Consider the following 26893-nt stretch of genomic DNA (forward strand, 5'->3'; position numbering starts at 1 on the left):
TAATTTTTTTTGAAGACCATCTCAGTAGAAAGCCTTTTAAATCCAGGACAGCCAAGGCTACACAGAGAAACCCTGACTCACAAAACCAAATGAAAAAGAGAAAGAAAAAGGAAAAAAAAAAAAGATTAAAATTAAAATATTTTACTAATAAATCTCTATGGATTTTCATATCTCTGTTTTAACCACTGCTTTGCCCCCACAGAAATGTCATAATTTCTCTCTGCTATAAGAGCTTTTTAGGAACATACTTGACCCATAATGACCTGAGAGTCCAGTCACCTGTCTGAGACTTGGTGCTACAAGGCATGGAACCCCTGAAGTCAGGATTCGCTTTCCTTGGCCCTTTCTTCACTGAAGTCTGTAGCAGCAGAAAGGAGAAGCCTTTCTCTCCCTTTGTCGCTGCCTTGAGGTGACAACCTGCACTGACGCCTGTCACTGTGCTGCAGCTCTCCTGACTGGGTTACTAGTTGATTTAGGGAAATTAAGGAAAACATTCTCACATACTTAGTTTAGATATGGGATTTCTCAAAGCAGATTGTTTTGTAGTTACAAATGGCTTTTAACTGCTTTGGTACAGTTTACTCTGGAGCTAGAACATTGGCCACCATACCTGTCATGTTTAGGTCACATTGCCAGAAAGCTTTGTGATGGTGTGAAGATGATCATGTGACCTCATTAACTTATTTTTCCTTTTAGGTACTTTTGGGCGTATTTTCCATGGGATTTTAGTTGATGAAAAAGATCCAAATAAAGAAAAGCAAACATTCGTAAAAACAGTCAAAGGTAGGGTTTTCTTGCATGCTGTTTTCATAATAGTTTTTGTGTAGATGACTCAAGCTAGCAAAACTTTGTCTTCTGTCTCAGTGTGTGCCGGACCTTTGGAATTAGTTTATAGTAGTGTGACTCACAGGCTCACTTTTGAGAATTAAGGTTTTCTCACCAAGTATAGGAAATAGTTTTCTAACTTAACATTTACTAGATAGGATTCCAACTATAGTTAAATTACATTAAATTAACTTGTCTGTTGCTGTGTCTTATTTTGGGTTTTCCCTGTTAAAACTCTGTCATACCATCCTTTATCCCATCTAAGAAAATGTCGTCATTAGTCTACTTTTCAACACAGACATTTATAAAGAAAACAATTAAATGCCCTCAGATCCCCAATACCTTAGATATGGGTTGTTTATCTTTCGTTCCCTCTCCATCTTGTCCTCTTACATGCTGTATAGTACCCTAGGAAATGCCTGCCTGACACAACCCCCACCCTATTACTACCCCCCTACTCCCAACCCTGTGGGTGAACAAGCATGTATATATACATATGTGCATGTGTGCATACATGCACACATGCAGAGACCAGGGGTCAGCCTTAGATTTCTTTAATCAAGTGCTATCTACCTTTTTTCTTTGTTTTTGTTTTTAAATTATTTTTATTTTATGTATATGAGTGTTTTGTCTGCATGTGTGTATTTGTAACACATGGGTGCCCCAATCCCCGAGGAGTGTGTCAGATCCCCTGGAGCAGATCGTTGTGAGCCACCATTCAGGTGCTGAGAACTGAACCTGGGTCCTTTGGAAAAGCAGCCAGTACTTTTAACAACTGAGCCCTCTCTCCAGCCCATTCCACCTTGTTTTTTAGACAGATCTCTCTGTCTGGGACCCAGGACTTTCCAGTTAGGCTAGGCAGACTGGTTAACGGGTTCCAGGGACACACCTGGACCTGCCTCAACAGTGCTGGGTTTATCATAAGCACACGCCATCATGCTGGCTTTTGTACCTCACCTTTGAGCTTGTTCCCCATGCTGGAGGGCAAGTACGTCATGGGCCAAGCCTTCTCCCCAACCCAGTAAGCACTGATTTCTGAAAAAGAAATTAAACACTTTGCAGAGATTGAGGGGAGATTACTTTTGAGTAGAGGTGACAATTTTTTTTGAGATTTACAGAGTTAAATGTTTCTAAATTTACTTAAAGGCATATTTGGGAAGGATGGAGGGCTTATGTATATTATTTCTAAAAATTTGGGTTTTACTAGTCTTAACTAAAAAGTCTGGAATTTATTGCCTGTAATTTAGCAAAATTACCCAGTTAAGGCTGCTACAAATGCTTAAAACCCTCCACACTCCCCTTAGCTTTTCTAAACAAATGGGTTAACTTGCTATTTTGTTTAGTTTTTGTTTACCAACTCCCCTTAGCTCCCCAAACATTGAATATCTTGTTAGATTGTAGTGGGCTTTCTGATTGGTTTTGAAGGATCGTTTACATGACTCTCTTTCTATTTTACTCTTTATAAATAGGAGGTTTGAGCCACAAGTTTAGTAAAAGAAACTGCCTTTTGTTTTCTTACCTTTTGAAAGGAAATATTTTATTTTAATGCTGATATTTTTTGAATTTATACTCTATGGATCATAATGAATTAACAAAAGAGGTTTCCATACAGAATTGGTTTGATTTAGGGTTGAAAAGGAAATAATAGCGATAAGAAAACACAGCACGGATCCTGCAACTCTGTGATAAGCTTTCTCTTCTGTGCCAGAGTTGTGGTCACTGCTCGGCATCCCTGTAACTACTTTACTCTCCCTGATTGGAGGGCAACAGGAGAAAACACATGGATCCTCAGCATCCAGTCATGGCTTGTGTGGGGCCGAGGGAATGGGCGACGGCACTTGTTTGCATAGAGTGCTGATTTTCAATTAATGTTCAGTACTATCAACAGACTTCCCTCACAGGGCGTGTGCTTTATTTCTGGACAAATAGGAGTTCTATGAAGAATATATTTTGGGTTTTGTTTTAGAGAACGCTTTTTTTTTTTTTTCCCCAGAGCTGAGGACCAAACCCAGGGCCTTGTGCTTGCTAGGCAAGCGCTCTACCACTGAGCTAAATCCCCAACCCCGAGAACACATTTTTTTAATGGGGAAAAATTGGAATTTTTTAAAGTTTAATAATTTTATACAGAGAGCTAATGGATATCCAATGTCACTTTCCAAAGACTGAAGTCAGATATGTCCCCTGGACCCAAACCCATGAATTTAGAGCTAGTAATACAATGGAGTCAGACAGTACAACGTGACTATTGTCACAGCATCTAGGAGGCTGAAGCAGGAGGATCAAGAGTTGGAGGCCACCCTAGGCTACGTAGTGAGACTTTGTAAGTTCAGAAAACTTAAACAGTATAGGAAGGTGCAAAATAGAAGTTATCCTGTCCCAAAGGAACCAGCATAAGAGTTTATGCTCTTTCTCCAAGTCAGGGAAAAACATGCTCATGGGTAATTTTGTTTTTAATGATCACACAGACCTTTGCACTCTGCTCCTGAAATTTAATGTGTATTTAATTTAATGACTTCCACTGTCAGTGCATGCAGACCTTTCTCTGTAGAGTACTCTAGGGAGCCCATGTGGCTCTTGATGGCTCTGCATTTGGTGATGATGCAGGCACAAATGTGTTCTCACTTGTTAATGCCGCTTCCCCTACCCGCCTTCCCAAGTGTCTGCTGATGAGTCTGTCTCCGTCCATTCTTGCCAAACCGGCAGACAACTGAATATTTGTCTTTATCAGTCTGATGGGAAATGACCTCTCTTAGTTCACTCCTGGTATCTTTACTTAGTGGACCTGAAAGTCATTTTATAGTTTTCTTGGGCTCCATCTGTGCTTCAGTATTTCCCTAATAGTTTGTCTGACGTCTTTATGAAGAGGGAGTGAGCCTTCTGTATGTCTCATGTGTTTTCCTAACTGCTGCTGCCTTTTCTCCTTGGCTTATGGAACCTTACTCAATTCCTGTCATCTGTGCAGGAGTTTCTGAGAAAGCTATCCTATTTAGGAAGGTTCTGTCTGCTGTCATGAAACTTTAGGCTGTATCTATTTAGATTTACTTGTAACTTACAATGAAAATTTACCTTGGAGTAAAAGATACTTACCAGTAAAATGTTAATGTCATAAATACAGTGTTATTCAAGGCAATGTCTTCTCTTTATATAGATCAAGCTTCTGAAGTTCAGGTGACGATGATGCTCACTGAGAGCTGTAAGCTTCGAGGCCTCCATCACAGGTGAGAGCAAAGGGCGCATCTCAGCATCAAGCACAGCTCAACTCCGAGCTCTTCTTTATTTTTTAAGAATTGAAGACTTTTGCAATAGCTTGTTTTTTGTTTTTTCTTACTTTTTTTTTTTCAGAATATGAAGAATGTATGCTCATTGAACACAATTTGAAAACAGTAAAGTACAAAGAACAGAGAGAGCAGTGTATAAGTCACATAAATAATAAATGGACACAACCAAGCTTTCTAACATAGTATATACATATTTATGCACCTGTCTCCCCTTAAAAAATATGACAAAGTGATGCATACATTAAAGATAATTGCAATGAAAATTTCAAATGTATAGGACATCACTGACAAAAATAGTCGACTAGTCTTGGATGCAGTGAGGTTGTTGGTCTGCCATGTTGTGAGTGTGCAGTCGTGTGTGTGTGTGTGTGTGTGTGTGTGCGCGCGCGCATGCACCCTCCCATGTGCATGCCCGTGTTTGTGTGTGTCTTTGGTAGAGGTCTTTATATCTAGAAATAGCATCTATGTATTTGTCTGTAGAGATATTTTATAATAAGTTAGATATTGCAACATGTTAGTGTGTTAGTATACATTTAAAAAGGATAGTGTTATCTTTTAATAAAATAATGCATTTCTTATTGTAACAAAAGAACTATTTCTAGGTTTTCCTGTTGGTAACTATAAATCCCTGTCCCTATTTTAAAAGGCTACTTAGTGGTTTACTGAATGGCTGTATACCACGTTTTATTTAACTCATCTCTTACATATGCTCTTAGAATCATAGTATGATTTCACAACAGGAACTTGGGGGAAGAATTCTAGATCAGGAATCAACCAGGGACAGCAGCATCATTATCATGGCAAAGTTTTTGAGGCAGGGTTTCTATATAGCCCTGGCTGTTCTGGAACTCACTTTGTAGACCAAGCTGGAGTCAAACTTATCAAGACCTGCCTGCCTCTGCCTCCCAAGTGCTGGGTTTAAAGGCATGTACCATCAAGCTCAGTTGGCAAAGTTTTTTTAAAGCACTGTGTAGAGATCTGAGAGATGGTGTATGTCTATGACCTATGGGGACTATGGCAGTCCAGCCTCTCAATAGTCCCCTCCCAGGGTCCAGGAAGAATCTACAACCAGCTGATAATTAATCTTTGATGAAAAGAAATGAATCTATGTACACAAAACTCCTTAGTCCATACACTTGTTATTCTGTGTCAGTTCTCTCTCTACAAGCTTCTATTCTGCTTTCATGTTTAGGTCTTTTCTTGCCTGATTTCTCTCTATATTTATCTACTGCTCCTTCTAAGTTCTATCTTAATTCTCTTGTCTTAATTCTGCCTCATCTAGGTCCTTTTCACCTCGTTCTTAACCAACTAGTACTTCCCCATCTGACTCTTCCTCATCTTCCATCGCGTCCACACGTTCTCTCTGGTCAAAATCCTCCTTATCCCTTTCCATTCTCCGTCTCTCCGTTCTCTCCAAGTCTCTCAGGAATCCAGTTATAAACCCAAGCAATAGCAATCCTCTGGCTGAGCAAGGTCACCAGGCTTGAATTCTACGGGGTCATAAAGGTAGGTAAGAATTTCCCTCAGGCAGTGACCACCAGGCTTTCTTTTACAATCAAAAATGGGAGTGGTAGCCGGGCGGTGGTGGCGCACGCCTTTAATCCCAGCACTCGGGAGGCAGAGCCAGGCAGATCTCTGTGAGTTGGAGGCCAGCCTGGGCTACCAAGTGAGTTCCAGGAAAGGCGCAAAGCTACACAGAGAAACCCTGTCTCGAAAAACCACAAAAAAAAAAAAAAAAAATGGGAGTGGTAAAAGAGGAGGTCAACTGAGTGCTAATGGCCGGTTAGTATATCAAAAAGGGGGTCTATGTGCTCAGTCTCAGTCTACATTCCAAAAAGTGGTTAGGTAAGAAGTTAGGGCTCTATAAAGTTAGTAAGGCTGTAAGAAAGGAGGATCCGAGCTAAATTGTGTAAAGCTATTATTTAAGGTCTACCTGAACTAGGCAGTGTCTCCTTGTGGAATTTACCTTAAATCAGGAGACTAGCATGTGGTGGTCTGGACTGTTGTTTCTGTTAGTCCTTGAAAGTGGCTAAGGGAGATATCTGATTCCAGTGCTGAAAGGGGAGAAACGGATGGGCTGGGGGAAGGAAGCCTTTCCTGAGGCTGTTCTCCAAATACCTTGAATGTGTATGTCCAGAGAGTGATCAGTCCACAGTGTTAGCCCTTCTTAGGGAAATGTCAATTGGGAAAACTATGAAAGCACACATGATTTTCATAACAGAAGACAGCTGTAGATAACAAGCCAAATAATACCAAAAGCTCCTTGGAATTTGGCTTCCTCTGAAGGAATTCCTTGATCCCTTCAGGTACTGGCTTTGCCATAACCAGCTGAGTTCTTATATTTTCCTGTGGCCCATAGCAGTTCTTATAACATTTTCCTGAGGCCTGTAGCAGTGACCCAGAGTTCTTGGGGTACAGACAAGTAGATATCTGGAGCTCAATGGCCAGCCTAGCCAAATTGGTGTGCTCCAGGTCAGTGAGAAACCAAGATGGAGAGCAATCACGGAAAGCACATGATGTTGACCTCTGACCTCTATGCACATGCTTAAACATATACATACATACACACACACACACACACATACACATATACATGCACCATACACAAGTACTGGGTATACTTACCTTAATTTGTGTGACTAATAAGAATTTCACATGTTCAAAAAATGAACCAAGACTGTACATGTTGGAAGGGTCTATGGACTTCTGGGAAAGGCAAGTGGTGTATGCAGAGAGCACCATGGATTTCCATTTCAGTAGACATGGGCAGTTGCTTCAGCTCTGATAAAAAATATGAATACATAGAACTTTGTTCTTTTCATTTTGTTTTTACTTTGGCTTTTGAGGGCCTAAAAAGATGACAGCCACATAAAAATAAGACTGGTAACGAACATGAGACAGATTTTTGGCATTGTGTTAGTAGAAAAGAAAACAAGCCAAGAGCAGAAGACAACTGTTTGGGCTGGGATTAAACACAACATAATTCTTCGCTTCCGGTCAGCTGAGATGAAAGCAGCATTAAAGGCCAGTCAATCTCAGGAGCAAATGGGAAAGAAAAGAATGCTTTGTTTAGAGCAGGAGGTTAAAAAGGTATTTAGTTTCACATCCCAAAACAGATGTCACATTAGGGTTGTTAGATAATGTAGATACTAACTAATATAAAAGTAAGTACTCGTTTTTAAAAATTTCATTGAAAAAAAAACAGGCTTTTGAAAAAAAGTTGAATGTAATATTGAGAAAAAAGTGAGAGTATGCCTTGGAAGAATTGAATCACATGACTCAAGAATGTTGCCTTACATTGGCCAAATTCAGCCCCAAGTGCAGGAGTCCTCACTTGTAGAGGAGTACATGGACAGTCCCTTCCTTTAGTCTATATTTGCTTTAAAAAAATAGTTATATTTGTTAAACAAAATTAAAAAGCAAAACAAAACAACCCAAACCATGTTTTGTTTCCTCAGGGCTTTTGGAGCATCCCTTTTGACAGTGCTGTGAGCGAGTGCTTGATGTTCCAGCAGTGTTTCCCACTAGTCTCCCACGCTAGCTGAGCACTTACACTCCTGGCCAGTTCTTCTCACCCAGTGAAACCTGCACCCATCAGCACAGAAGCATGGGCAGGGATAAATGTGGACAAAGCCAGGTTTTCCCCCAGAAGCTGTTTTCGGTCTGCCGTAGCCCTGAGCATGCCTTGGTTAAGCAACCCCAGGCAGGGATCTGCAGCATTCTCTCCTGCAGCTGTAGACTGTATGGCTTCTCAGCATCCCACCATGGTGGGTTAGCAGTCCCACTACACCCCACAGAGTGGAGCTGAGTGGTATTGACTTGGAACATTTGACGCTGGATGAGAGGGGAGGCTTGTAAAGGCGAGTTATATAGTTTGGTCAGAGTTGGTTGTCATCTGGTCTTGGAAGTGACATCAGGACTCCCAGTTGTAGGAATAAAATTGTTAGTGTGTGGCATCTGTAGCGCTTCATCTCACCACACTTTCTTTTTAAACAAATATTCCTGGCTGTGTGTTTGTTCTCTTTGATTTAGTTCATTAACTGCCCATTTTTGCACTCAGAACTCAGCTAGGTACAGAATAAAAATGAAACAGTAATCTTAGATCAGTACTATGGAATTTTTTGTGCAGACTGCGCTCAGCAAGAACTGTCACCTGTTTACAGTTTTCACCCTTTGAACTGGTTGTGGTCTATAATTCAGAAGGTTTGCTCTCTGTTTTAACATCTGTGAGGAAGGGTGGAGAGGCACTGATGCATTTTAAAGCATCTTTAAATTCTCTATTTTTTATTTTTATTTTTCCACTGGAACTTGTAAGCATAAGTTTTTAACATAAACACATACTCATATAAATTAAAAATAATCCGATTTCATTACTTCATGTCAGAGCATCTCTAAGCCATTTCTTGTGGCTTGAAGTCCCCATTTGGCCCAGGATGGTGACATTTGTTAGTCTGAATGACACACAGCTTTAAGGTTGCAAGAGTGCTCAGCATGGGAGGCAGTTGTTCCCAGCTCCACGTCCCCACTTTGCCTCTGCTTTCTCACCACACCTCCTTTACACCCACTCATCCATTCTGAGATATCTCAGGCTTTTCTCTTTGTCCTTTCCTTTAAGATGGCCGAAGTGAAGGACAGTCATGTGTTCTTGAAAACATTTTTATAAAGCTTATTACTGCTTCCAGAGTTGTTTTTTTCCCTTTTTACTTTATGTGTATGGGTGTTTTGCATCCATATATGTCTGTGCACCACATGTATGCAGTACCTGGATGGGGGGAGGCAGAAGAGGCCATCAGATCCCCTGAGATTGGAGTTAAAGACAGTTGTGAGCCACCATATGGGTGCTAGGAATCAAACTTGGTCCCTCTGCAAGAGCAGCCAGTGCTCTTAACCACTGATCCCAGAGGATTTTTAATCCTGGGGTTATGGAATAAAAGTTTTGATTTCATTTAGTGTATTTGTTGTGTCTGGACAAAATGCCATTAATTCTGCTAAATGATTTCAGTCTTGAGGGAAGGAACAGAGATAATCCTTTAGGGTTAAAGAATGGGCCAGCTCACCTGCCCATTCTGAAGTCAGGGTTTGCCTTGGCTGCCCTTAAGGTGAGTCATGATCTGTTTTGTGCATGGGGGTTGGTGGGAAGGTGTGTCTCTGTGTGTGTGTGTGTGTGTGTGTGTGCCACAAAAGGTAAAGTGGACAAGATTATTCACCATACACTTGGTTTATTTTGCATATAAAACTGTTTGTGGTTGGTGAAATCCACATGTTACAAGTTTGAAAACTAAGGCCAAGGCACTTGTTCTCTCTCTCCCTCCCTTCCCCCTCTCACCCAGATAGTGAATTTTACTTTTAAAAATTGGATTCCAAATTCTATGTGACTGCAAACATTTTACTTTTGTGACAGTTTCAATCTGTTAAAGACCTCTTTGATGACCATATTTTTATTCACAGTCTAGAACTGGCCTTTTTGTTTTTAAATGTGATGATGAAATTAGTGGGGTCGCAGCAGCATGATGTACTCACAGCCAAGGCATTTTCAGCTGTCTGCGATTATCCTTTGGGGGGGAGATTTAGCATGGCTAAAGTGTCTTCAGAAAATCCAGTACAAAGGGATCCATTCTGTGTTAGTAATCTTGATCCTACAAAGAAAGCTCATCTATATGGAGACTGTTTGCATATGGGTCAAAAAGTAGAACATTTGAAAATAAAAGTTGTAACGGATATCTTTTTAAATGTTTTGGGGATTTTATTTTGCTTTAGATTATCTTTATTACTCTTAATTTAAGATAAACCCATAAAGTTTTAGATTTCATTTGTATTTTTCCCATCTTCTTATTATTTTACAGAAACCTTCTTCCTATTACTCACGTGTGCATAGAAGAAGGAGAAAAGCCCATGGTGATACTTCCATACATGAACTGGGGGAATCTTAAATTGTTTCTACGGCAGTGCAAATTAGTAGAAGCCAATAATCCACAGGTGAGAAAATTTCCCCAAATACCGATAGTTTCTGGTGTCTTTTGAAGAAGATATTAATAACCACACACATGTCCTAAAGATCTTCAAAGAAACTCAGAATGAACCAGGCAATATTTATAAGCTGTAGATTTAGAGGAAAATAGGATGATGGCATATGATTCCCCCTAGAGCACACTTGGCCGATGCTGTTTGGCTTTGTTGGCTGTGTGTTCATTCACAGTCACCTCTGATGGATGCCCTGTGATAGCATCTCAGTCTTGAAGATGTGTGTCCAGGATTCATTCTAGGAATGGAAGCTATTATAGGTCTGTCTGACCATATGGTGCCTACAGTGGTGCTGAGTAGAGGCCTGGATTGTGGGAGATAATTGGGGTATCCTTAATGTGCTTGGCTGTAAGATGCCCCCATTTAAGAGTTTCTCTCTTGTCACTGCCCATGTACTCTGCTGTGAGCATCTGATCAGATTCCAGACATGTTATGATAGTGGTAAGAAAGTCTGCTGGGTGTTTTGCTCTTGGCTATATTTTTTGGTTTTGTTAAGTTGATTTTAAGATTTATAATAGCATACTTATTGTAGTTAATAAGAAAAAGACTCAGATCTGCATTGAGTAGTTGACTTAATGTATATGATACGTTGTTTAAGCTGAAAGGATAAAGCTGTGGTTGGAACCACGTTGTTGGAGGCTTTGGCCCATGAGCATCACTAGGGGGAGAACTTCCTTCCGCAGCCTGCAGTGCTGGTGTGCATCTAGAGGAGCATGTCAGCCGAGAGAGCTATGGACTTGTTTAGTGGAATGACCCTCAGGGGAGAATCTGGTAAAACCTACTCCTCCGAAGGAAAAGAGCAAATCATTGCTGCACACACTTGAAGTGATGCTTTAGAGATTCCGTGTTCATTGAGTAGGAATCACTGAGAAGCTGTTCTGTAATGCTGATTTGAGAGAGATAAGTACAAAAGATGAGGTAAGTCACAAGATAAATTCATATAGATGGCAAATCCCATTACAGATCAGGGGCTATTGTAATAGGTGAGCCGTAGACAATGCTCCAGAGAGATCTTGGTTGAGAATAGGTTTTTAAAAACTCAGTAAGTAGGTACAAGGAAGTGCTTTAGGGTGGGACTATGGGCTCAGGTAGTCAGATCCAGCTAGCTTTGTACTGTCAGCAAACTGTGTCCTTTTTTTTTTTTCCTGTTATAACAGGCAATTTCCCAGCAAGATTTGGTACATATGGCTATTCAGATTGCCTGTGGGATGAGCTACCTGGCAAGAAGAGAAGTGATCCATAAAGACCTGGCTGCTAGGAACTGTGTGTAGGTGTCAAGGGCTTGCTGCTGTCACTAGATGGGAGGTGCTCCCTGGATTTGGGGTTCTGTTGGGAGTCGTTGTGGGACTCAGACTGTTTATGGGTAACTGTGGGTCTTCTGGACACCCTGATGCCTGTCATGTTCGTGTTTTTGCTTCTCAGCATCGACGACACGCTTCAAGTGAAAATCACAGACAATGCCCTTTCCAGAGACTTGTTTCCCATGGACTACCACTGTCTAGGGGACAATGAGAACAGACCTGTGCGATGGATGGCTCTGGAGAGCCTGGTCAACAATGACTTCTCCAGTGCTAGTGATGTGGTAAGTACTGGAACCCGGGTATCGAGAGCGTGGAGAGGAAAGCTTGCTGTTCACAATGTTCTGCCATTTTTTCCTTTTAAAAATCTTGTTACTGTTCCTTGAAATTTTCATCCAGAGAGCATGTGTAGTTAGCTCCCTTTTGACCCCTTAAAACAGAGAAACTGGCTCAAACCCTGGGCTGGTACTGCGTTCTCCCTGTCCACAGAAGCTGACACTATGGCGGGCACTGGTGACTGGCACTGGTTAGAGTGGGCACTGAGGTTCAGAGGCCGACAGCAGCTCATTAGCTCCCTGGACAAGTCTCGATGACCAAGGGGCTGCTAAAGCACAGAGTGCATTGCTTTCTGCAGATGGCCTCTTCTCAGTTGAACAGCACTCTGGGAGTTCGAGGCCAGTCTGGTTACACAAAGAAACCCTGTCTCGAAAAACCAACCGATCAAACAAACAAACAAAAAGAATGAAAAACAAATGTTTTTCTTTTTTTTTAAATGATTTATTTATTTGCATTGGTGCATTTGTGTAAGGGTGTTGGATCTCCTGGAATTGGAATTACAAACAGTTGGGAACTGCCATGTGGGTGCTGGGAATTGAACCTAGGTCCTCTGAAAGAACAGCCAGTGCTCTTAACCTCTGGGCCATCTCTCTAGCCCCCAAATGTGTTTTTCTATCTCTTGTCTGTTACATATCGTAGCTGTGTATTTGGGAATTTGGTAAAAAGTTTTGCTGTTAAGGTTCCTAAATCATCACTCAATAATACTGTATTACTTGTAAAAATAATTGGGATTTGTTCTGACACTTCAACATGGAAGAACTGGGCATATTGTTGTGTTTTGTATCCTGGTATATTTTATTTATTATTCAGAATTGCCTTTTTATTTCAGTTTGTATGCGTTACACATTTCTCTTTTAATAATGTATTACTGACAGCAGTTTTACTAATCCATTATTTACATTGATTAGTGTACACTCATTGTCATACAGTCAATGTATTAGTTTTTGCTGGTTGCTATAACAAGTTACTACAATCTCAGTGTTTTAAAACAATAGATTTATTCTCTCATGGTCAGTTCTAGAGGTTGAAATAAAGGTGTTGGCAGGGCCATGCTTTTTCCAGAGACATCTGGTTGCTGGTGGCAGTCCTTGGCTTATGGCTCCATCTCTGTTACACGTTCATATACAGGCTCTTTTGGATGCTTTTCAGAACTCTCTGCTCCTCTTTAACAAGGCTGTAGTGACTGCATTGATCCCTACACAGTCCAGAATAAGCCTCTCCTTTCAAGGTCTCTAGTCACACTTTTTTCCATAAAAGATAATGTTTATAGGTTTTAGGGGTTGGTAAATGGATCTTTGGGGCTATCATTCAGTTCACTGTACTCAGTAATTGAAATTATCTAAGATTTCCGTATTGAAAAACAACTTCAATTTACAATCAATGATTTGATAAGGAGAGAAATCTCATTAATTATGACCTAATTTTTTTTCCTCATTCATAAACTGGGTGCTATTTGATATATTTCTCTTTTTATGTACTAAGTATTGTGGTAAAATTTGTTCACTTGGTGTGAATGAACAATTTACTGAGTTCTTAAACTTTTCCTGTTAAAGTTTTATGTGTGTGTATATTCAAAATCATTTTTTTATTTATTTTAAAATTAACTATTCTTGAAAAAAAAATCCCTGACATTTGAAATGTGCAGAGTAAGAGTGTGCATGGTTATAAGAATGGGTGTTACCTGACTCAAGGAGGGACTGCAGGGGTGACACCAGAAAGAACCTGCTTCATGTTACTCACAGAGAAGCCCAGCGCATGCTGGGAAGAAAGTGGCAGACGAGGAAGATGAATGCAGAGTCTTAGATACTGAACCCTAGGGATTCAACTTGGAGGATTGCAGAGAGCCGGATCTGGGCTCTCTCCAGAGCTTCTTATCAGGAAACAGTTTCTCTAACATTAATGTTCAGAAGGAAAAGTTCCAATGAAATCAGTAGAGAATATACCTTGGCTGAAATCATAGTTTTGTGAACTCAAAACTATTTGATGGGCAGGAAAAAGGAGACATTTCTTAGATGATAATCTGTAGGTATGTTCTGTTATTTTAAGGTAAACTTCAAGAGACTGGGAAATTTTAAGTTTTTTTCTTGGTAAAAGGAATATTGATAGATAATATTTCAGAAGGGGGAGGAAGAATTGTAGGAGCCAGAGGGATTGAGGACACCCTGAGAACATGGCCACAGAATCAACTAAGCAGAGCTCACAGGGGCTGACAGTAACTGAAGCGACAAACACAGACCCTGCAAGGGTCTGAGCCAAGTCCTCTGTGTATACCTTAAGGTTGTGTAGCTTGGTGTTCTTGTGGGACTCCTAACAGTGGGAGTAGGGGGTGTCTCTGACTCTTTGGCCTGCTCTTGGGATCTTTTTCCTCCTTCTGAGTTGCCACATCCAGCCATGACATGAAGGTGTGCCTAGTCTTATTGTATCTTGTTAGGCCATGTTCAGTGGCTATCCCTGGGAGACCTGTTGTTTTTTTTGAAGGAGTTGATCTGGGGGATGGGGAGGGACTAGAAGGAGTAGAGGGAGTGGAAACTGTGGTCAGGAGTAATGTATGAGAGAAGAATAAAAGTTAAAAAGATATTTCAGAAGGGTATGTAAGATGTCTAGTAGTGCCATAATGTGAACTGCCTAGTGTACTGTAGTACTTCAATATGAATTGCTTAGTTGACTTGTTCGCTTCTGTGTAGGTATTCCATTATATAATTAATTAACAATGGGATTTTTATTTTATTATTTTATATATGTAGGTATTTTGCCTACATGCATGTCTGGATCCCCTAGAACTGGAGTTAGAGACAATTGTGAGCTGCCATGTGGGTGCTGGGAATTGAACCTGGGTCTTCTAGAAGAGTAGCAAGTGTATTTAACTGCCGAGCCATCTCTCCAGCCCATCAATGGGATTTGTAAATCACACTTATGATCACATACTTTCTAGGACTCCTGAAACAAAAATAAGATGAATGAATGGGATTCAAGTTAATGTCATGCATGTCTAACCGGTACAGATAAATTGAATGAATGAGACTCTAGTTAACATAATGCATGTCTAAACAGTACAGATGGTGTCTCTTCAGGCACTGTTTAGACATGTATTATATTAACTAGAATATAATGCATGAATGCTGAATTACTGAATGCACTGCTCTGGGCTATGGAACATCATGCTTTAAAAAAATCTCAAAATCATACTTACAGTCAGTTATCTTTACAGTCATGGTATTTTATAAAACTTTTGAACATTCATATTTGTGCAAGAATTTATCTTAGAATGCCATTATACTAAATACTTCGTTTCTATTTTTGACAGCTTTATTTTTTATTATTTAAAGTTTTTTTTCACTTTTTAAATTGAAAATAATTTTTTTCATATATAATATATTCTGAGTGAGGTTTCTCCTCTCATCTTCTCCCAGGTCCTCCCCACGTCCCCACCCACCCAACTCCATGCCTTCTTTCTCTTTCTCTTTTAGAAAACAAGCAAATATAAACAAACAGACCAGAATTTTAACAAATAAAACAAAAAGAAAAAGCATAAAAAACACATACAGAGACACACACAAACAAAACAAAACCCATAAAAGCACAAAATCAGAAACCATACAAGCAAAAGACCTGTAAGATTAAAAAGTGAAAAAAAACCTAAACAGAACAACCTGAGATTAGAGATATCACTGAGTTTGTTTTGTGTTGGCTGCCTACTGTTGGACATGGGCCTTCCCTTAGCTGTTTACATACCCAATGAGATCCATCGGAGACAACTGATTTTCCCTTTGTAAGCAGTTATCAGTTGGAGATAGCTTCTGGGTTAGGGATTGTGTCCACCTTCCCCTCTCAGTCCCGGAACCCCATCTGACTTGGACTTGTGCAGGCCCGTGTGTGCTGCCACAATCCTTGTGAGTTCATATGTACATCAGTCCTGTTGTGTCAGGAAGATACTGTTTCCTTGGTGTTGTCTGTCCCCTCTGACTCTCACGATCTTCCTGCCTCCTTTTCTGCCTAGTTCCTTGAGCTCTGAGGGAGGGTTTGGTGAAGACATTCCAATTAGAACTCAGAGTTCCAAAGTCTCGATGTCTACACATCATCTAGTGGTGGGTCTCTGTATTAGTTCCTGTCTACTGCAGGAGAAAACTTATCTAATGATGATTGGGCAATATAGGCAGAATGTCATTAGGAGTCACTTTATTGCCAAATTCCTTTAGCATAACAGTAGTGTTTGGTTTTCTTATAGGACTATGGTCTATCTAATTGCAGGTACTGGGCCACCCAACCAGTGTCAGGCATGAGTTCTCTCTCATGGAGTGGGTCTTAAATCTAATCATATAGGGGTTGGCTGCTCCCACATTTGTGCCTCTGTTGCACCAGCATAGTGTATCCTACAGGCAGTTCACCATTGTGGATTTCAGGGTTTCTAAGTGGGTTGATGGCTGCCCTTCTCCTCCAGTAGTGTGCCGTGAAGACTCTACTTAGGCGCCGGTGCGGCTTCTCCATGTTCAGTGAGTTCCTATAGGCTTACCTTCTTACAATAGGTCCTTACCATCAACTTGGAAAGAGCAACCCATAGCCTTGGCAGTAGCCTGAGTTGTTTGAGGGTGTCCATGGGGCCCCTTTTGGCAACAGCTCAACTAGATGTAAAGCATTCCCATCACTGAGGTTTCACTTGATGGTGAAAGAAATCTAGTTGGGGCATTCTCTCCCCCATTATTTGATGACCCCATTTAGATTTCTCTCATATATGTGTATATTTTAAGAAACTTCTATTGTAGGTTTCCATATGACTCCTCAAATGGCCTAGCTTTATTTTGTTTTAATTACTATGAGTTCACTAATGGACATCTAAACAGAATTCTCTAAACTCACAATACCAACCTCTGTTTCAACAGCATTTTCACGCTTAGAGCCCAGGCTGGTCTTGAACATGAAATCTTGCTTCAGCCTCCTAAGTGCTAGGATTACAGGCATGTGCCACCATGGTTTAAGTATTACATTTTTTTTTGTCTTATTCAAAATTCTTTTGAGTTGTGCTTAACATGTCATTATAAGAATGTCTCTTGGTTATATTTAATATGGCTAACTTTTTTAAATGTTCAGATTTTTCTCTTTATATTCTTACAGATTCATCTCATGCATTCCTATAAGTGTCTTTTTCCTTGAATAATTGGGACTGAAAGGAATAATTATGTCTTTTTCTGTGACTATGATGGCCTATTAGTGTGAAAATTCTGCCTTTCAGTTTGGGCCATTGAATATTGTTTTAAATTCTTAAAGATTATTAAATGTTACATTCTAGTGGTGGGGTTGAAAATGCTAACAACTCCATGAACACAGTCAGGCTAAGTTCCTTTGCCCTCTATGGGTGGAGGTGCGGTTTCATTTTTTATTTATTTTTCTAAATAGGGTTTCTCTGTGTAGCCCTGGCTGTCCTGGAATTTGCTCTGTAGACCAGGCTGGTCTTGAACTCAGAAATCCACCTGCCTCTGCCTCCCGAGTGCTGGTATTAATGGCTGTTCCATCCTCCATGCCCAGCTTCGGAGGTGGGGTATCACAGTTGGCCTCACTGTCATTTTTAGGGATGCCGAACAGTTTTCACCATCATGTACTAAGTCAATTAACCTCCCCCCACTGGAGTCTACAACTGGAAAATGCACACTTGTAGGTGTATAAAATGCACACTCACAGGAGTAAGGACCCTTTTCTTTCCTTGAAAGAACTTTAACAATTCTGCATTTCTTTGTAGTTTAGAATTCTTCATGATTTACTTAGAAACACGTTTTTTGTTTTTGTTTTTGTTTTCTTTTGTATAAAAGTAATACATTGTGACTTTGGACTTTGTTTTTGTGATTCTAATTGGAAAACTTCCAATATTTTGGTACATGAAGATTCTAATAGTGTCAGCATCAGCTTAGGAAATGCACATAACCAGATTCTGCTAGTTATGAATGTCTTTGTTATTCTTATGTGAGCTCACATAGGTCCTCTGCAGACCGTCGGGGATTGTTCTATATTTTCATCAAATGTAGGCACAACCACAGATTGCTATTGTGACTTTCTTTTCCTTTATTTGAAAAAAATATTTTTTGATTGATGCCTCCTTTGAATTATTTCGATAATTATAGTAGCTAACATAGTTGAGCTGTCAAGACTCTGCCTCTGACTGAGGGGTGAATGCAATCAGGAAAACACAGTTGAGAGTTTCATGTTGGTTTTCTTGTCTTTATGGTACTACATTGTGTTTAAAAAGCATTTTCTTGGGAAAAACAAATCAAGGAAATGACTTCCATGCTAATCTTACCAGTGTGATTTATGGCCGTCAGGAGATCCTTTTTAAGGCATTTGAGCAGTTTTTAGGCCACAGGGCAAATCAGATGTGCCCCATGTGCCTTCTGTTTCTTTGTAGACATTAGTGGATATTTTCCTAGGAGGAAAATCTGTAGTTTTCCAGAGCTTTCGTCTGCAGTGTGTTTCTTCATCTTACTCCTGTTTGCCCGGTGTTCTAGAGGCCGTTGCCAGGTACTGAACACTCACTCGGGAGACCCTCAAGTTTACAACATTTTCACTGAGAGCAGTCTTTGGAACTCTGGTATCTAAGTGAAATCTGGAGTTACTGGAAGAGGCTTATTATTTTTATAAGTATAGAATGCTTTCTGTTTTATATTTTGCATTACTAAGTTTAGAGTAGTGCTTAGAAGATTGTTTCCCTCATAGTTGTAGATTCTACACACCAACAATCTTGAACCTATTAAGTATCAAATTTACATTAAGAGAATTAACATAAAGGCATAAAGAGCAATATAGAGATTAAAGGATGAGTCCAGACTTTTGTTTAAATAGAGACCTAAGATTTAATATTTTCGATGTTACGATACTGTTTAGTTGTGTTATTCTAACTTTAGCTGTCCTGATATTTCCTAAGAATGAGGAGTATATGAATTACTTTAAGAACAGTTCTTGTGCCCCGCAGTGGTGGCTCACGCCTTTAATCCCAGCATTCAGCAGGGCAGAGGAGGCAGATCTCTGTGAGTTTGAAGCCAGCCTGGTCTACAGAGGGAGTTCTTGGACAGTCAGGGCTGCACAGAGAAACCCTTTCTGGGGTGGGAGTGGGGGGCAACAACCAGTTCTAAGAACAGTTGTTCTATTTCCAGAGGGGAGCAATTGCCTTATTAGAGTTGTCTGTAGCTCTGCCTTTCAGGATCTCATGTGTCTCTGAACGCTCCTTCTGGTTGCTTTGGAGACTTATTCATACACTCTGCTTCATGAACCCCCTTAGAAGACCCTGATGTTCTGATGAAGCCATGTGCATCTGTGGAGAACATGGCATGAACAGCCAGTTCTGGCATATTCAACTTGGGTGGAGGTTTGCAGGTGTAAGGATTAGTCATATTTGGAGCTACAGATTGCTGACTTTTGAGGTTAGGTGGTGTCTGAGTAGATTAAGGCTGATATAACAGACTGAGTCGCTCGAGACCCAGGCTGCATTCCTCATCTCTCTGAAGCCTGGGAAGTCGAGTTTGAGGGATGGATCAGAAGTGTCCTTCCTGCTGTGTCTTCACACAGCACAAGGAAGAGGCTTTGCTGAGATCTTTATCAGACAGCAGATTCACTCCTGAGATCTCCACCCTCATGATGTGAACTCCTCCCAAAGCCCCACCTGCTAGCTTCATCACACTGGGGTCAGGAGTTCACCATGAGTGTGCCTGAGGTGCACACACAGGAAGTCCATCGTGTTCTGCTGCTGGGCCTTCTAAATACACCCTTCATATAGTCGATTTCCTTCATTTCTTCCTAAGAGCCCTAAAAGCCTTAGCTCATTTGCCTAAAATCAGAGTCTCATCAGATGTGAGTGAGCCTTGAGGTAAGATTTATACTGAGGCAAATTTGTCTTCAGCTCTAAGTTTAGGAAACCAAGAAAGTTACTACTGACTTCTAAAATGCAGTGGTGGGGCGGGTTTAGGTTGGTGCATCTGTCTCCAAAAGGATAAATCAGGAAAGGAAAAACAACAGCAGTACAGTGTCTGGTAAAAAAGCCCAAACCCAACAAACACAGTGATACCTCAGACTCATGTAATTCTCTTTAGCTGGGTAACTTGCCATCCAGGTCCACTGGAAACTTCACCCACAGCTGCTCACGAAATTTCCTTGGTGGCCCTCTGCCAGGGTCCCAGCCAGGTAGGGCAGAGTATAAAAGTGTATTTAATTGCACTACTTCCCCACTGAATATTCATATTTATTTACTCTCAGTCAACTGGCTAGAGGAGACTGCTATGTTAAACCCAGTCTGGCATTTTAAGTTCCCAGAGTAATCAGTCACACAGAAGTTTCATTACCCAGTGGCCTCAGCCTCATACATCAGATGAAAACAATTGCATACTTTATGACAAGCCATATATATGTTGTGAATGAAAAGAATAGTTTTATGTCCTTCATCTTAAATGGCAAGATCATAAGCTGTGTGATCCCTGTAATCTCATGCCTGTAATCCCAGCACTTTAGGAAGCTGAAGAAGGAGAATTGCTGGAGTCTGAGGCCAGCCAGCGTGAGAGAGAGAGACCCACATATACCTCCCCCCAAATAGAAAATAGCATTCATGTGCACGTGTTACTTACATGTCCTTCTGCCAATGCAACCCCAAGATCAGATGGCTGTGGTGCTCACTGCATGAGGAGACAGCAGATTCTGAAAGGCTGGAGCATTTGGTTTTGATATTCAGGCAGGGCTGCTCCTTAAGAGTTTGTATAGCATTGTATGGTGGATTGGGTTGTATCGCCTCCCCGCCCCAATTCTCCAAAAGTTATATTGGCAATCTTAATCCCTATAACTAGGAATGTGACCAGAGAGAGAGAGAGAGAGAGAGAGAGAGAGAGAGAGAGAGAGAGAGAGAGAGAGAGAGAGAGAGTGAGAGAGAGTGAGAGTGAGTGTTTGTATTATGTGACTCAAATCTAAACACAGTTCTATTTTGTGTGATATTTTTAATGATTTTGTGCATGAAACAGTTTCATGGGATGGAAATTTCTTCACTGTCGTGTCAGCTCTGTAGCTTGGATTTTGGAGCATTTTGGGTTAGGGATGTTCAACCTGTGAAGGACTTTAAAAAAACAGTGTTTCCAGATTTTGTTCATACTGAAAAGCAATAACCTCAGGCTTATTGCACTGTGCTTGGATTTTACAGAAAGACTTTGTATTTGCGTGTGTGCTACACCCCCCCAGTCCTGCTCTTTTACTCATTGAGAAATGTGTGGTTGAGCAAGCCACGAATTTCACCTGTTCCCTCCTCACCTTATAAACCTAAGCTACCAATGCGAGCTTCTTGAGGTTTGTTGTGAAAACTGAATGTGATTGGAGGCTCATTGCAAAATACTGTGAGAATGCTTGAGCTCTTGGCACACAGGCATTATTCTTTCCCTGGCTTCGGTTATTGTGAGCGCAGCATTTGCAGGTGACAGCAGGTTGGAGATTGTCCCAACCAAGCCCTTCCTAGTAGCATAGCAGCAGTTTTGGGGACACATTCTCCAGGAGCTACTGTGCAGCCAGGGCTGAGCCGAGAAGGGAAAAGTCAGCCCTCCAGTGCTTCTGCTGCCTCTGCTTAGGTTCCCTCCTTACTGGTCATTCACCTGCTGGTTTTAAGGAAATCTGATCTTTCACTCAACTGGAAGATATTTTCAGGGTGTTTCCATCTGCTAACCAACAGTTATAAATACAGAGCTCGTGATGCACCCCAGTGGCAGAACAAGTACTTTGTGTGCACAGTACCCAAGTTCCATCCCAAATCAGAAACCCACGACTTCTTATATTTTATATAATCTACATATTTGACTTATTGAGGGTGTTCTGTCAATCTAGATGGTTTTCCATTTCCCAGTGTAATTAATTAATTTCAGGGTAGCATGATTCATAGCCAGCAGTAAAAATGCTTTCATCCAACAGACCTAATTACTCAGAACAAATAATAGCAATATTCATATTAAAGAATAAATTCATTAAAGTATTCTTTGCCAGCTAGAGAAACTAACCAGCATGATAGATTTCTTTTTATGAACAGTATTATTCTTAAGAGTTTGTTCAGCTGCTGTTTTTGGCCTGTAGCTTACTCTAGTCACCATACCGTTTTAAAATGTCCCCTCATTATGCTGTTGTTCCTCCTAGTGGGCCTTTGGAGTGACTCTGTGGGAGCTCATGACTCTGGGCCAGACGCCCTACGTGGACATCGATCCCTTTGAGATGGCCGCTTACCTGAAAGATGGTTACCGAATAGCCCAGCCAATCAATTGCCCTGATGAACTGTGAGTGTTTTGGACCTTGGACATGAGCTTTGATGCACTTACTTTATGATTATAAAAGTAGAAAAATAAGTTCCTGTGTTTACACGGAGCCTTCCTTTTCCTTTGAGAATGATGAGTCTTCAGATGTGACTTAGATCTTGTGGAAAACCACAAAGTCACTGTTTAATGCACTTAGCAGCTTATATCAGTGGTGTATAATCTTAATTACTAAAAATTGGCCTGAGAATTTAACATAATAGTGAGGAAGCTGATAGGATATTATGTCAGTTATGTGACTTTTGTTTAAACAGGCATGTTTAACAAGATATGGTACTTAGAAAAGCTTTCCTTGGGGTCCAAATTTGAATGCCCAGCACCACTAAAAAGACATGTATGGTAGTGTGTGTCTGTGACCATACCACAGGGTGGGTGGAGACAAGCAGATCCCTGAAGCTCATTGGCTAGCCATCCCAGCTGCATCTGTGAACTCCAGGTTTAGTAAGATATCCTGTCTGAAGGAGGAAAACAATAGAGATGATACTCACTGTTGACCTCTGGCCGCCACACCCATGCATACAACCACACAGACATGTACATGTACTACATGAGCGATCAGAGACAGAGAGACAGACACCTTTCTCTTTATGGTCTTGCCTTGCCAAGCATCCGTGATGCTTAAGGAAGATGCTCTGGGCTAGCAAGTGACAGGTGCTTCTGGTCTCTGCCTCCCTCATGTAGCTGACCTCCGTCATGGCGGTGGGGTGTACAGAGTCTGGTTGGGAAAGTGGGTACAGAAATGAATGTTGTCTACAGAGGCCCCAGAAGGTTTCTCTGCCAGTTTTAGGCAGCGGCTTTGCTATACATCCAGGAATCTTGATTTCAGATAACACTTCCTCTGAGTTCTTCTCCCACAGCGTCCAGGATGACACAGGCTGTTATTTTGACTGTGTTCTGTGTATTTACATGAAGCTCTGAACTTGCTAAGTATTTTGTATTCTCATGAAGAACTGACATCCATGTGTGTAATCCAAATAAATCATCTTAGCTCTTTTCACTGCTAAAACTGCCAACACATAGTCAAATGAAGTGATTGTTAATAGGCTGTCTTCTCCACAGCCACATTTGAACAGAAAGCTAACTGGTACGAACTGACTGAAAGGCTGTTACTAGCCACATTTCCGTGTCACTCTGCAGGTTTGCTGTGATGGCCTGTTGCTGGGCCTTGGACCCAGAGGAGAGGCCTAAGTTCCAGCAGCTGGTCCAGTGCCTCACAGAGTTCCATGCCGCCCTGGGAGCCTACGTCTGACTTCACTCCCAGCCCCACAGCTCGGAAGAAAGTGCCTGATGCAGATGCTCTGTGTGCAGCGCAGCGCCTGCCGAAGCCCACGTGTCTCCCAGAATACTGTGCCTTAGGAATGCTTCCAAACTGAACTAAAGACACACTTCATGTGGAGTATTTTCTAGAAACCACTTTTATTAGGTTGAACTGAAAGGGGTTTTGTAAATTTTTTGACCAAAAAATTTTTTAAAATATAGTCACTTTGGACTAGGGGGTACATTCTTAAAAAAATAAATAAACAGTTTAAAAAATTGTTTAGACACAGATATTTGGAATAGCTGTCTTAGTGCCAACTTCTTTTATTTTTATGTTTTACTTCATTGAGGTAATGTAGGTGACTCACCTTTAAAGCTATTTTAATATTTTTGTCACTACTTTTGGGAATGGTTTGTCTTCAAAATGTGGTGCTTTTCTTAGGAAAAACAGCATAAAAAGATGTCTGGTTTGCCCTATACAAGGAAAGATAGTATATTAATAGAAGGCAAATTGAAGAAAAGGTAAAGAGAAAAATATAAAAAGCAACAACAATAACAAAAACCATATTGCCCCTGCATGGAAAATTGCTTGTTTAGTGAATGTGGCTCTGCTTTCTTGTTTCGGGAAGCAGTGGCTGAGTTCATCACATCTCAGCTTTCCTGTGAGCTAGAAGAAGGCTGGGGGCAGATTCGTAGGAAGCAGTGGTGACCTTATTTATTTTTGCTCTCTGGGCAAGGAGATGGTACGGTTCCAGAAAGTGAACCCTCTCTACGTAGGCCTGCCGCTCCCTCTGTGTGCACCTGGTCTTGTGCTGTGCACAGCTGCTGCTTCGGTTGTGGGCTTGGGTAGTTTTTGTTTTTAGTTTCAGTTGGTAATTTTTATGCTTATCTTCAAGGCTGGCTTAAGTATAAATTTGTTTTTAAAACACTTGAAAAATTAAAGGACTCATTTTATATGACAGCATTCAAATACTACTCATAATGTGTGGTTGGTGGTTGTGTCTCAAAAGTCTTTGAACATGCAACTGCTAGATGATCATGCTTTATCTCATGAGCGTGTGCCTCAGGTTCCAAAACCCTAACAGAAAGGCAGCTGACTCTGCTTGGCCTCTGTGGCATGTGAAGTTGGAATTACTGTCACAAGGAAGTGTCACACAGAGACATCTCTCCAGAGCCAGTAAATGACATGTGTGTAGCTATGCACAGGTTTAGTTGACCTAAGGGAGAGTCAAGTAGGCCTGTGAACCGACGGGACCTGCAGCTGCCTGCCTCTGTGCCCATCCTCTCAGGGATATAAGGGAGAACTTGGGTCTCTTATATTAAAAATAAGCCTTATGAATAAGCAGAATATCTGAAAAGACAGCTCCCACAGTGCACGCTCCCACAAGCAATCAGAACCTTGATGTCCTGCATCCAGCGTCCTGCACACGGCCCAATGTATTAGTGTTTTGTTCATGATGTGCTTCGTCCCCAGATGTCTGGGTTTTAAATTGCTGCTTTTGATGTCTTTGTAACTTGGAGATGCTTTGTTAATAGCCTACATCTTTGAAGACATCCAGTTAACAAATACTAGGGTATACAATACCTACATAGAGCAATTCAGCTTTCCCTCCTTTGCCAACATTCAATACATTCTTTTTGTCTTAAAATGAGAACAATGTTAAGAAGTTACAGGTCAGTGTACAAGAATTGCCCCCCCCCCCAAAAAAAAAAAGTCAATGTGCTGGGGCTGGAGAGATGGCTGGGTGGTTAAGACTGCTCACCCCTCTTCCAGAGCACCTGAGTTTGGATACCAGAACGCACAGCAGGCGACTCACAATCACCTGGATGGAACTCTAGTGCCAGGGTTCCCTCTAACTTCCACAAGAGCCAGACACAGATACACACACACACACACACACACACACACACACACACACACACACACACACACGATACCATAAACTTACAAATGCTCATACTCATACACATATGCACACACACACACACACATATAATTTGGTGTTTTTGTTTTCTTTGATTCTTCGAGACAGGGTTTCTCTGTGTAGCTTTGGAGCCTGTCCTGGAACTCACTCTGTAGACCAGGCTGGCCTAAACTCAGAGATCCACCTCCCTCTGCCTCCTGAGTGCTGGGATTAAAGGTGTGCGCCACCACTGCCTGGCACAATTTGTTTTGAAGGTAAAGTGAATATGCGCTTCAGTTTTCTTTGGGTTTTGTTAAGCTCTTTTACCTATGTCCATGTGCATGCTCTTTTGTTTGAGTAGATTTTTCTGCTGAACTGTTTGGAAGAGCGACAGAGGAAGAAAAGAAGTTTCAGGTTTTCCACGGCTGATTCCTCCAGTGGTGTGTGCACCTTGTGAACACTGCTGAGCATTATTTCCCCCGAAAATGCAGGTTCAAAAGGAAGAAGCAGATTAGGGAGCACAAGATGTGACATGGTAGGCTGTCTCTGCCGACAGCATTTTTAAAAGATGTTTGATGTAGCATCTTGCTCTGTAGCCTAGGCTAGGCTCGAAACTTGCAGCCATCCTCCTGCCTCAGCTATTCAAGCACTAGGATTGCAAAATAAGCACCACCATGTCTGGCTAAAAGTAAAAAACATCTTGTAGTGATTGTTTCTGAAGTAGTAAGGCCATCTCTGAAACTGGCAGTCCAGCTAGTTCCAGGGAGCCACCTGTTGTGCGTCCCCAGTCCTGGAAGCACAGTCACATGCTGCCATTTCCTTTGGGCACTCGGGATAGAACTTAGGACCTCCAGCCTGGCGAGATGGCTCAGTTTGTAAAAGTGCTTGCCGTCAAACCTGATGGCTGGAGTTCAGTCCCTAGGACCCTCTCCGTGGAAGGAGAAAACCGACTCTTGCAAGTTGTTGTGTGTTGCGGCATGCATGTGTGTGAACACAAACAGGTAATTGTCATGAAGAAGATCAAGAATAACTCAGATCCCTGTGCTCGACCGGCAGATACTTTTCCAACTGAGCCGTCTTCCCAGCTGCACATGCTGTGATAATGAGAACGCCAGTTAGCTGGGTCCTTGTGTGAGGAAGCTACTAACATTCTTGTAGGATGTTTCTGCCAACATCTTGCTGGAACTGCAGCACATGGGTATGCATGGCTATTAGGCATTCTAGGGAAAAAAATGTAAGAGTTATTCTTATTTTATGTTATGAGTGTTTGCCTGCATGTACATATGTGCACCATGTGTGTGCCCCTGGTACCCGTGGAACCCAGAAGAGGGTGTCAGATGCCCTGAAGTTACAGGTGGTTGTGAGCCGCCATGTAGGTGCTGGGAATGGAACCTGGCTTCTCTGCTAGAACAGTGAGTGCTCTAACCACCGAGATATCTCTCCAGCCCAGAAGTTATATTTTGTTGGGTTTTTTAAAAGTGGCTTTACTAATTGATATCTTACCCATTTAAAGTAGATGAGTTTTGATCTGTTCAGTGTTGAGTGGTCATCAACCACAGTCTAATTCAGTTTATTTTATTTTAGTATTTGTTTTATTAAATTACTTACTTTGTCTTACAGGTTTTTTTGTCTTGTTTTTTTGAGACAGGATCTCACAGGGGGCCCTG

At 41.3% G+C, this 26893-nt stretch overlaps 1 protein-coding gene across 2 annotated transcripts in view; it reads left to right on the forward strand.

Annotated features, from left to right (window-relative positions):
* Ryk (receptor like tyrosine kinase) overlaps positions 1–24297 on the forward strand; it is a 78394-nt gene extending 54097 nt beyond the window's left edge. For both annotated transcript variants that reach the window (XM_052718481.1, XM_052718485.1), the window contains exons 9-15: positions 697–783; positions 3974–4043; positions 9947–10079; positions 11282–11391; positions 11547–11706; positions 21893–22029; positions 23203–24297. In XM_052718481.1, the coding sequence (XP_052574441.1) occupies positions 697–783; positions 3974–4043; positions 9947–10079; positions 11282–11391; positions 11547–11706; positions 21893–22029; positions 23203–23314 (809 nt within the window). In that variant the 3' untranslated portion in view covers positions 23315–24297. The remainder of the gene's footprint in view (positions 1–696; positions 784–3973; positions 4044–9946; positions 10080–11281; positions 11392–11546; positions 11707–21892; positions 22030–23202) is intronic.
* The last annotated feature ends 2596 nt before the right edge of the window (positions 24298–26893 follow it).

This window comes from Peromyscus californicus, unplaced genomic scaffold, assembly GCF_007827085.1.
Source record: "Peromyscus californicus insignis strain IS unplaced genomic scaffold, ASM782708v3 Scaffold_11__1_contigs__length_118956290, whole genome shotgun sequence".
Taxonomy (NCBI): Eukaryota; Metazoa; Chordata; class Mammalia; order Rodentia; family Cricetidae; genus Peromyscus; species Peromyscus californicus.